The 12274-nt window shown below is 24.5% G+C and overlaps 1 protein-coding gene across 1 annotated transcript in view; it reads right to left on the bottom strand.

Moving 5' to 3' along the window:
• LOC117176337 overlaps window positions 1-12274 on the bottom strand; it is a 194470-nt gene that overhangs the window by 128123 nt on the left and 54073 nt on the right. Inside the window, exon 3 of the mRNA XM_033366577.1 lies at window positions 2529-2756. Within this exon, the coding sequence (XP_033222468.1) occupies window positions 2529-2756 (228 nt within the window). The remainder of the gene's footprint in view (window positions 1-2528; window positions 2757-12274) is intronic.

Genomic DNA, 12274 nt, shown 5'->3' with positions numbered 1-12274 from the left:
ACTCGGGATACTTATAAGATACTACCATGATTTTTTCAGATTTTTTGGTCCAAAAATAAATTAGGCCAAAAACCGGCCTTACCGACCCTCCCCCTTTGTTACAGATTTTGCCAATTTCAAAATAAAAAAAAATTGTTTTAATAAAACACATTTTTTGTGTGTTTTAACTCCAACTCGTAGTAAATCAAGAAATTTATGAAATTTTTAGGTAAAATTTGCAAAAGATATTCTTTGATATGTTCTACAACTTGTAAAATAATAAATGTATGAACAGCTTTTTTTTTAAAAAAAGTTATTATTTTTCCCTGATTCATTTAAAAATCATTACTCAAAAACATGGATAGTTTTTCAGAGGATATAAATATCTTTCTATAAAAAAATCAATCAAACTAAATAATTATTACAAATTTTTGAATTTTTTACAAATTTAATTTACATTATTAAACATTCATGTATCCTGTAATTTGCAGCTAATTATAAAGCATTTTTCGGAATTATTGATTATTAAATTCTCGACTTCCGTGCGACGCTCTATTTTTAATTGTTTTATTTATTTCTTCTTGAAAAAATGTACAAAAAAATGAAATTTTATGAAAAATAAATTTGTATGCTCCTTACAATTAATTATATTGAAAAATAAACTTAAATTACAACCTGCAAACGCAAAGAGGCAAATAACTTGTTTATTGTACAAATTTATCGGTATAAACAAATTTCATAAACAAATAAACTATTTTTAGCAACAAAAAATAATTTTCATATTATAGATATCGTAATAGCTTATCAGAAATATCAATCTATACAATATTATTAAATTTAAACATTTATATTTGCTATAAATAATTCGAGTAAACAAATATACAATTTGAGAAATTGTCTCCTGAACAAAATTCTTTGCTGTCTAATATGTATCAAAGTAACTTATGACCCTAATTTAAATGCAGAAAAATTGTAAGGCTTAAAAAACTATCTTCAGTATAAAGATTTAAATAAACAAATATAAAATGATTGTATATTTTTCTGCAGCAAGAAATTATTCTTAATATTATATCGATAATTCTTATGAGTAATTTTGACACATATAAAACAGAAAAGAATTTTTTCCGAGAAAAAAAAAATTTATATTTGTCAACTTTAATTATTAAGAACATACCTATATTTTGAAAATTAACCATTTTTTTATTTTCTTATGTTCGAGAAGCTATTTCTATAACTATTATATTGCAAAGAATATTTTTTCGGACAAAAGTGATGCAAATATTATATTTGTTAACTTAAATTATTTATAATGAAGCTAAATATCAACTGTTGATAATAATTTGCATTTTAGTGAGTTCAGTAAAGTATTTTAACGCAAATAAGATAAAAAAAAATTTCACTAAAAAAAGGATGATTTTTCATTTGTTATCTGAAATTATTTATAAGGAGGGTAAATGTTAAGTATTAACTATTTTCCGTAGGTTAGTAAGTTTGTGAAGATAATTTGTTGCATATTAGATAGCAAAGATTGTTTTCTGTAAAAATTACGAGCATAGTCTATTTGTTTAGAAAATTGATTTTAACAAAATTATACATTCACCATTTATTTTTATTCTTAGGTTGCAGCTACAGTTGATTGGAAATATATCAGGGCTTTAAGTAGTCAAAGTAAATACATTTGATCAAATTAACTTTTTTGTCAGCTTTTTTTTCAATAGACTAGCTGAAAATTTTGTGTTCATAGAAAAAAAGATGAGTGTAATTTAATATAAGAATACATTCTCTTAAAATGAAAATTCAAAATTTATTGAAAGAATGTCCAGTGCTCAGTATCGTTTAGCGAGAAAAAAGTATAGGACTTCATACCGTCTGACCGGTAAATTTATCTCCAAAGTTCAGTTTAAAAAAATATTGAAAATTAATTTATTGAGAATGTTTTTGTTTCTCCTGTGAAATAGCGAAAATTCGGGTTAGGTCTTGCCAGGCCTGTCCAGCGAGGAGAAGTTTCATGGAAACGTCTCAAATCACAGACCTGGGATTTCCACTTCCACTCATCACTTCCCATTCTACGTCACGAGAGTAAACACCACTTGAGCTCTCGCGAGTGAGCAGAGGGAAGTGGTGGGGGAAATGTATCATCTGGACTTTAAGTAAATTTCTCCTCACTGGAGAGGTATTTCTCCTCGCTCGACAGGCTTTCTCGTCGCTTGCAAGACTTTCTTCTTGTTCAGAAGGATTTATACTTCAGGGAGGAGAAGTTTTATCGAAACGACTAAAAATAATAGATATTAGGTTTCCACTACCAATTTCACGCCACCAGAGCTCCCGTGAGTGAGCAGAAAGAAGTAGTGGTGGAAATGCATCATCTGGACATTAAACGAATTTCTATTCGCTCAAAAGGAATTTCTCCTTGCTGAAAAGGCATTTCTCCTCACTGAAAAGGACTTTCTCCTAGCTTGACAGGGTTTTCTCCTCGTTCAGTATGATTTTTCTCCTGACTGAGCAGGTTTGTCTTATAAAATGCTACCCATCAAATCACAATGACTTACCGAACGTTCGCTAAAGTGTGTCTTCTGGATCGAAGATTATGGTAACCCCTCAGTTCGCCGATGCTCCCCTGCTCGGCCTGCATCCTGGCTTGAGCCGTGGCGGCGGCAGTCGCAATCACGTGATGTGGGTGCCCTGGAGCACCAGTCGTCGTAACACTCCTGCGCGCCCGCCACCCGGATCTGTTGCCTCCTCCGCCACTGGGTGTTGGTGATTTCTTCTGATAGGTTCTGAAAAAAACGAGTGTTAGAAAACCTTTGACTGCCTTTGACTGCCAGGAGAAGACTGACGGCTTCGATGAAAAAGGCGAACTTCAATTTTCTTGTAAGGGCAAATGGCTATCCCACTTGATTCTTGGTTTCAGTATATTACTATAGGCAATTCCCAAGAGAACTTTCATTGTACGAAGATGCCATAGAAATCCAATCAACTCATCAGTCGAAAGGGAAAAATGAGATTTCAAAATAGCAACTTACCAGTAGGATGTCCTTCAATACTCGACGTTTTTTTTATTACGTACCCCCTAAAATTTTTCAATTTGCGTGGAAAATAATTGCGTTTGTTTTAATAACAAAAATTTAAGCGGCGCTCAGTGGGAAAAAAATTACTTTTTTGGTTCAAAATAATGAAAAGCCCACAAATATTGACCGATTTGGACAACAAAAAATTGAAAGAAAAGCTGGTAAGATTTCTAAGAAAGCCGTCGATTTGGATTTTTAAATTAGGCCTGTAACTTTGTTATAAATAAACAAATAAAGTTTCGTACAGTTACATTACTTAAAGATATTTTAATATTATAGAATTAAAAAAAAATTTATAAACAAATTATTGGTTAAAATAATGTTTTTTACTATTTTCCATAATTTTACGATTAAATAGAAATTATATTGCTAGAAATTTGTATAAAAGCAATATAATAATGCAAAATTTCTTCTTGAGATTATTTTTGTAAATATTATAAACAAATGCATTAATCAGGCTTTTTTTTGTTCTAAAACATCGTTTTTTTCGATGTCTTTTTTTTATTAGGAACTTTATGCTAATTGTGGAAAACATTATTAGAATTATTATTGAATCATTATTATTGATAAATTTTATGACTTTTTCAAACAATTTTGATAAACAAATGGCTTATTGGCACATTTTTCGATGCCAGTCGTTGTAATTGGAAATTCCATGATAATTCCAGAAAAATTCATAAACAGTTGATGAAGTTTATATTTTTTCAAACAAATTTTATAAGTATATGCATGACACTAAAACTGCAGTCTTATTAAAAATGGAAGTATTGCGAAACTTAAACTAAAACGACTGAGATTTTTTAAAAACTTTTCCGTCGAAAAATTTCCAAATAATGAATATGCTTATTAAATTTTTATAAAACATCATAGAAATTATCAAATAATTATGAGTGTTAATGAAATTATCATTAGGTTCTCAAATAAGAAGACTGACCTAAAAAAGAAACCAATTTCTCTGTCCACAGATGCACGAATAATTCTTTTGTTTGTTAAATTCGTAAAAAAATTCATAACATTCATTAACTTATTATAAATTTTGCTGAAATTATCATGCGCTTCTCAATTAAAAAGACTGATATCGAAAAAACGAATTTTGACCGCAACAGGTGCCGAATATTGCATTTGTTTATTAAATTAGTTTTAAAAAATCATAATATTTATTAGCTAATCATAAATCTAGCTGAATTTATTATGAAGATCTTGATTAAAGTATCTGACATCGAGAAAAAAATTTTTTGTTGGCAGATGCATTAATTATGAATTTTTTTATCACAATTTTTTAAAAACATAAAATTGATTGATGCATTTTTTTCTGAAATTATCATGAAGTTCTTGATTAAAAAAGCTGACTTAAAAAAAAAACGAATTTTTATTTCGACAAATGCCTTATCCATGCATTTGTTTATTAAATTTGCTTAAAAAATTATAAAATTTATCAACTGATTATGCATGTTGTTTAAATTTCCATGAAGTTTCTAACTGAAAGAAATAGCATTGAAAACCTCGAATTTTTCTGTAGACAAATGCACGAATAATGCATTTGTTCATTAAATTTGTTTAAAACCCTTGTGAGATTAATAAAAAAAATCACGGACTTTTTAAAAATTATAACAAAGTTCCTAATTTTAAACAATCAAAATAATGAAAAGCCCACAAATATTGACCGATTTGGACAAAAAAATTGAGAAAAAAGCTGGTAAGATTTCTAAGAGAGTGTGATTTTTCAATCAGGTTTTTAATTTATTAATAAATAAACAAATATGACGAAAAAAGTGGACATTTTTCCTATTTGACGTTCCCGGTGCACGTCAATAACATGCACATTTTTTAAATCGACTAAGTTTTATAAAGTCACAGTAGTTCACGATATTTTAATATTATATAATAAACCACAGCAAGTTTTATAAAGAAATCATTTGTTGAGAAATTTTTTTTACAATTTTTCATAATTTTACGTTTTTACAAGTTATATTGCAAGAAAATTGGATACAAACTATTTAATTATAAATTTTTCTTTCATATTATTATTGATAATATTATGAACTAATTTAATTAATTAATTAATCACGCATTTTTCGACAGAAATATTAGTATTTTTTCAATTTCATTTTTTTAATTAGGAAATTTACACTAATTTTAGACAACTTCATACATTTTCATTGAACTTATTCTTTTTTTAAACAAATTCAATTAACAAATGCATTATTCGGAAATTTGTCGGGAAGAACCATCGTTTTTTTTCAATGGCAGCTCTTTCAGTTCCGGATTTCATGACAATTTCAGCAACATTCATAACAAGTAAATGAACTTTATAATTTTTTAAAATAAATTTAATAAACAAATGCGTTTATAAGGCATTTTTCGCAAAAAATTTTGTTTTTTTTTGATGACAACTTTTTTAATTAAGAACCTCATAATTTTAGAAAAGATTCATAATTTTTAGATCAATTTTATAATTTGTTTAAACAATTTTAATAAAAAAAACATATTGAGAGCATCTGTCGACAGAAAATTTCTTGTTTCTTATGTCAGACTTTTGAATTGAAAACTTCATGATAATTTTAGCAAAATTCATAATTATTTAAAAATTTCGTGATTTGTTTAAACGAATTCAACAAAGAAAATGCATTATTATTATGCGCATGCATTATTTGGGCATTTTTCGACGGAAAAGTTTTTTATTAAACTCTGTCCTGTCAGTTTAAGTTTCTCATTACTTTCATTCTTTTAATTGGATTTCATCTTAAGGATAATGCATTTGTTTATTAAATTTTCGATAAACAAAAAAAAACATAAAATTTATAAACCAATTATGAGTTTTTCTGAAATTATCATGAATTTGCCAATTAAAAAGACTGACCCCGTAAATAAAAAGCCAAATTTTCTATCGACTGAAGCCCCAATAATGCATTTGCTTGATAAAATTGTTTAAAAAGTTTTCAACTGAAGACTTGCTTTGAAAAAAACGAATTTTTTGCTGATGAATGTCAGAATAACGCATTTGTTTAATTATTTGGTTAAAAAATTTATAAAATTAATAAGAAAAATATGACTTTTTCTGAAATTATCATACGGTTTCCAATTTCAAAAATGACATTAGAAAAAACAAAATAAAAAATTCATCAAATAATTATTAATTTACGCTGAAAGTATCATGAATTTCTTGATTAAAAAGACTGACATAAAAAAAATAATTTTTCCATCGACAGATGCCCTAATAATGCATTTGTTTAATAAAATTGTTTTAAAAAGTCATAAAATTGATCAACAAATTAAGCATTTTGTCCGAAATTCTGTTCAAAATTGACAATTCCTTTTTCTATTGAAAAGTTAACAATTTTCTTCATTTTTTCTCTTTCTAAACTGAATAATGCTATTTGATTGCAAATTCAACTCTTTTAATAAAAATTAATCTACTTGGGAAAAAAATGTTCTCTTTTTGGTTATAAATCCAAGTGTTTATTTGCAAATTTAATTGTTTTGATGATAATTGAACAATTTTATTTAAACGTTTGACCTTTTATTTAAAAATTCAACTGATTTATTAAAAATTCTACTATTGGTCAAAAGTTCGTATTTTTATCTTGGAAATCCAACGCTTTTGGAAAAAATTTGTATTTTTTTCTTAAAAAGTCAACTATTTGTTTTCAAACATTTCTGTTTTATATGAGTAATCAATTATTTCGGTAAAAAAATTTAATTTTTTATTTGTTTCAACCGCTTCTGATCGAACATTTTAAAATTTTTTGTTGAAAGTACAGGTCTTTGATTGAAAATTCAACTATTGCAGTTAAACATTGATCACTTTAGTTCAAAATTAATCTTTTTTGTTTAAAATTCAACTATCCAAGATAACAATTTATAATCTTAGTTGAAAATTCATCATTTTTCTTCAAAATTAATTTTTGTCACCAATAGATTAACTATTCTACTTTAGGTTAAAAATTTATCTTTATTAGTTCAAAATTCAACTATTTGGTTGAAATATTGTATTTTTTAGTTAAAAATTCAACTATCTAGTTGAGAACTCATGTTTTTCTATTAAAAATAATTTTTTTAGTAAAAATTTAATCTTTTGGTACAAAAATATATATTTTTGATCGAAAATTCAAATTTTTTAGTCAAATATCATAAAGTCGAAATTTTACTTATTATTTTGTTAAGTATGCAACTATTTGTTTAAAACTAATTCTGTTTTGAATTATAATGCAAGTATTTGGTTTAAAAAATTTATTTTTTATTTGATTAAACCGTTCATGAGTTAAATTTTTTTTAGATTTCATTTTAAATTTATTTCCGGATACAAATTTAACTATTTTAAGCGAAATGCGTTATTTTTTAGTCGAAAATCATTATTTTCAACTAAAAATGTAACCATTCCAGTTTTGATATAAAATTCATTTTTCTGAGTTGAGATTTCTTTTATTTGAAAATTTATCTAGTTTTATCGCAATGTCATCATTTTTATTTAAAAATGCATCTGCTTCATTATAAGTAATCGGTTTTGGATAAGGATTTTAATATTTTTTTGAATATTTATTTTTTTGAATATTTATTTTTTTTGTGAAAATTAATTGAATTTATGATTGAAAATTTAATTATTCGATTTTTGGGTAAAAAATTATCTCTTTAGTTAAATTTTTTTCGGTCAACATTTCTTTTTAAATAAATTTATCTTGTTTGATCGAAATTTAAAGTTTTAGTTGAAAATGCTTATGATTGATTATAATTAATCGAATTTGACTGATGATTTCACAGCTTTGTTCAACATTTTTTCTTGCTTCTTTTTTGAAAACTAATTTTTTTACTGATTATATAAATGTTTAATTTTTCGTTAAAAAATAATCTTTTAGATTTGAAAATTCAACTGTTTGATTAAAAATTGATCTATTATATTCAAAATTCAATACTGTAACTGGAAATGATAGAGATTTAAAGGATTTCAAATTAAATTTAACAGAAAACCCACATTCATTTTATTCAAAATTTAACCGTTTTGTTAAAAATATTTGCTTTTTTTGTTTGTTTAAATTTTAACTATTTTGGTAGCAAATTTAACTATTAGGTTAAAAATTACAAAATTAGAAAATTTTTTGAAACAAAATAAAAAATGTGTTCGAATTAGTTACAATTCTGCAATATTTCTATTTTACATTGTTTTAAATTTTATGATTTATACATAAATATTTAATTTATAAAAATTTTCTGATACTTAATATTATTCGAACAATAAACTACATCAACGATTTTACTACAAAAAATTTTTGTATACAACAAACTGATACAATGGAGTATTTGTTTAAATAAATTGTTTTGTAACAATTATATGAACTTTTAGACGTTAAAAATAGGGTTATTTTATACTTCCGTTTGCAAAAGAGGAAAAATTGTTAGGCGTTTAAGAAGAATTTGAATTTTGATTTATTCTGAATATAATTTCTTTAATTTTGACAATATTTTTTCGCAACCAATGTTTGAAACCTAGAAGGTTGGAAAAAAATAATCGTCATTCTGGATCACAAATAGTTTAAGAAGATTTTTTTTCAGATTTTCCTGACGACTCTAGGTATGACAACAACTTGTTGTTGATAAAAAATTGATTTTAAAAATTGTAGACAATTTTTTCAAATCTAAGAAGCAGTTTATCTTAAATAACAATTAAAAATTTCGAATTCCCGAAAGTATGTTCTTTAATACCTTGTGTCTTTCACTTTAAGGATATAACAAGAAAAAATTAGATCTGAGAATTTTTTATAACAATGCAATTTTATTAAAAATTTGGGTCTAGCGAAAAAATGATACCCTTAATTAACAAATTAATAGGTAATAAACTATTTGTAACAAAAGGCTCCAGTAGGGATAATTTTAAAGGTATTTTAAAGCTCTAAAAATTTAATTTATCTATAGTTTTAACTAAATTAAATAATTTAAAATCAGGAAGGATTAAAATGTTTTATTAGAGTGCATTGCCGAGTCTCGTTACTCTTTTCTTTTGAGAAGGACATACAAAATTAACAAGTCAAATTATAAAGTTTTCTAATTTTAGAAGTTGATTTCTTTAATGTAGGAGTCTTGTAAGAAAATAGAAGGGCCAAGTAGGGTTTGTAATCCCCCGCGCAATTTCGCATCCTTCCAATTTGCTTTTTCAACCAAGACTCGTATATAAAACAGGAGAACTTTCAACTGCAATGTTTCCTAATTTCTCTTTCTTTTATGGTTTCCAAGATTCAAAAGACAGTGTATTTTTCTGACCTAATTTTTTTTTAAATTTAACTAGCATGGTCAAATAAGAATCCGGTTGCAATAAGGATTCGAGAACTAAAAAAAATGAAAAATTTTATTATTGTCCAAACATCTTTTGGTATCCAAATTTTAAAGTTGAAAAAAATAAAATTTTGAAAAAATGGGCTTATAGAGATCGACAAGGCATAATTTTTTTTTTGTATTTGCAGTTATTTTTTGGATGCAAATTTTTAGTCAGAAAATTTAAAAAGGCAAATAAATTTGTTTCTTAATTAATTTGTTTTTCTCTAAAAACAGGTATGTCACGAAATGCTGAAAAGCATTGCCCTCGTTTTTCTGTAATGCCGACTGGTTAATTAAAAAAAGTCGAAAAAAGGAATTTTGAAAAATTTAGTTGAAGGACACTGATAAAGATTGTCACATTTTTGTAAATAATAGAATTGACCAAAATTTAAAAGTTATAGTGTAAAATTGTATGAGAACATTTTCAGTCAAAACAATTCATTTTGAACCAAGAAAAAGAGAATTTTCAACAAAATAGTTAAATTTTAACCAAAAGTAATTAATTTTCGATTAAAAATTTAATTCTCTATAAAAAGGGTAATAGTTGATATTTTTTACCAAAAAGTATTTTAATTTTAGATAAAAAATCTGTTTAATTAAACCAAAAATATGAATTTCCAACAAAAAAGTTGAATTTTCTACTAGAAAATATAAACTTTAAACTACAATTGGAATAATTTAATTTTAAGTTAGAAGAATAAGTTTTTAAGAAAATAAAATAAAGTTTTAACGAAATAGTTAAATTTTCAACAAAACAGAAGAATTTTCAAACAATAAGATTAAATGGCTTTCAAAGAATATCGTGAAAAATATAATGTTTAAATCATTAGTTAAAAGAAATTAATTTTTAATAGAAAAAAAATAATTTTGAACAAAAAAAAGTAAATACATGCATTTTCAATAAAAGGCTTTGATTTTTCATAGAATTTTTAAACTGATATTTGAATTCACAAGCAAAAATGTAATTTTTTAGAAAAAAAGACAGATTTGAACAAAATAGATTAATTTTGAACTAGAAAATGTAAATTTGCCACAAAAAATGTAATTTAATTTTTAATTAAGGATGTTAATTCCCAATCTTTTCAATCGAAGAAATTAATTATCAACAAAAGAAATTAATTTTCTACCGGAAATGAATAATTATTTAGGGAACTACAGAATTCTTTTATACCAAAAATGATGCCTCAAAATCTCCAGATTTTTTTATGAAAATATTGTAAGTCTTTCGAAATATTTATAAATATTCACTTAAAATTAATTTTTTTCTCATATAGAAAATGAATGCTTTTTTTTAAAACCTTTTAAAATATACATTAAAAACAAAAAATATAATTTTTATGAGTTTTAAGTTATTTTTGAATCGTTCCTAATCATCTAAATATCTCTTTAAATCAATGGTATTTTTTATAAATTGTTGTTATCTAGTAAAATTGAAAAATTTTGAAATAAAATCTTCTACATTCTATTCCAACAGTTTAGAACATCATTGAAAATGTTTTGAAATCTTTTTAAATTTTCTCTTTGAACTTGTTTTTCAAAATGAATAATTAATTGAATTTTCTCCTTTATCTCAAGACACGTTTTTCATTCTCCTGAAACCTTTGAAAATATATAGAAATCATTTAATGTCCTTTGCCAATTTTCATAAATCTACATTTCGAATTACGTTTTAAAACCAAGTTTAAATTTCCAATTATTTTTTCATCTTTTTAAAATTTGCAAATATTCATAATACCTATTAAAGTCATAAAAAAATTCCTTCTTTTTTTAAATTCTGCATGATTAAAAAATGGTCTTTAAATCTTTTGGATTCTTTTTTTTTTATTTTGAAAAACTTATGAAATGGGTCCAAAACTTTTTAAATATTCACAGAAAGTTAATTTTTGAAAAATTTAATTTTAATTTTAGTTTTTTCTTAAATTTTTAATATTGAAAATCTAAAAAAATTTTGTTAAACATTTTATACATTCTTTTTTGAAATTTAAGGTAATCATTTGTAATATTTTTCTATTTTCTCAAATATTTGTAAAAGATCTAAAACTTCGTAATACCTCCTAAAATAATTCAGTTTTGATAAAAATATTTTAAATTTACAAAAATTATATAAAATATCTTTAAAACGTACAGATTCTTTTCAAACTAAACCTGATTTATTTATCATTTTTCCATGAATATAAAGAAAAATTTTCTTGAAAATTTTCAAAATTATCAAACTGCTTATTTTCTTCAAGTTTTGCAAATTATGCATTCTGAACAAGAATTTGTAGATCTTTACAAGTAGTAAGTTATTTTAAAATATTTTTCAAACTTTTTAAATATCAATTCAAATTACTTGAATTTCTTAACCTTGAAAAATTGCAAAATTTGATTATAAAATCTTTTATATTCTATTTTTACAGATTAGAAAAATATTTCAAATATTTTTTAATTTTCGGTTTAAATTCATTTTTTTAAATAAAAATAATTTTAAATTCCCTCATGGGTCCGAAGGAATTTTGCCTATCCTCTAAAACTTTACAAAATTCTTAAGAAGCTTTTACATTTTTTTTCGCAATCTTCAAAAATCCACGTTTAGTTTTGGATCGGAATTCATCTGTTTGGTTAAAAAATTATCATTTTGTGTTGAAAATTTTATGGTTTGTTCTTGTAAAAAATGCAGTTCAAAATTTGCTTTGAAAGGTATTTTCTTGAAAATTCGTCTATTTTGGGTTAAAAATTTAATTATTTGGTTAGGAAATACATATATTTAGGTTGCAAATTTAGCTTTTTTGTCAAATTGTAAGTTAAGTTAAATTTCTTTTCATTTATTAAACAGTTTATTCACTAATTTAGAAATAAATAATTTTTTTTAAATTATATTTAATTAACTAAGTTCTTTAATGTTTAAATGTAGTTTTAATGGAAAAATTGTTGAGGGATAT

This window comes from Belonocnema kinseyi, chromosome 7 (assembly GCF_010883055.1).
Source record: "Belonocnema kinseyi isolate 2016_QV_RU_SX_M_011 chromosome 7, B_treatae_v1, whole genome shotgun sequence".
Taxonomy (NCBI): domain Eukaryota; kingdom Metazoa; phylum Arthropoda; class Insecta; order Hymenoptera; family Cynipidae; genus Belonocnema; species Belonocnema kinseyi.
This window is presented reverse-complemented; position numbering and strand designations above follow the sequence as displayed.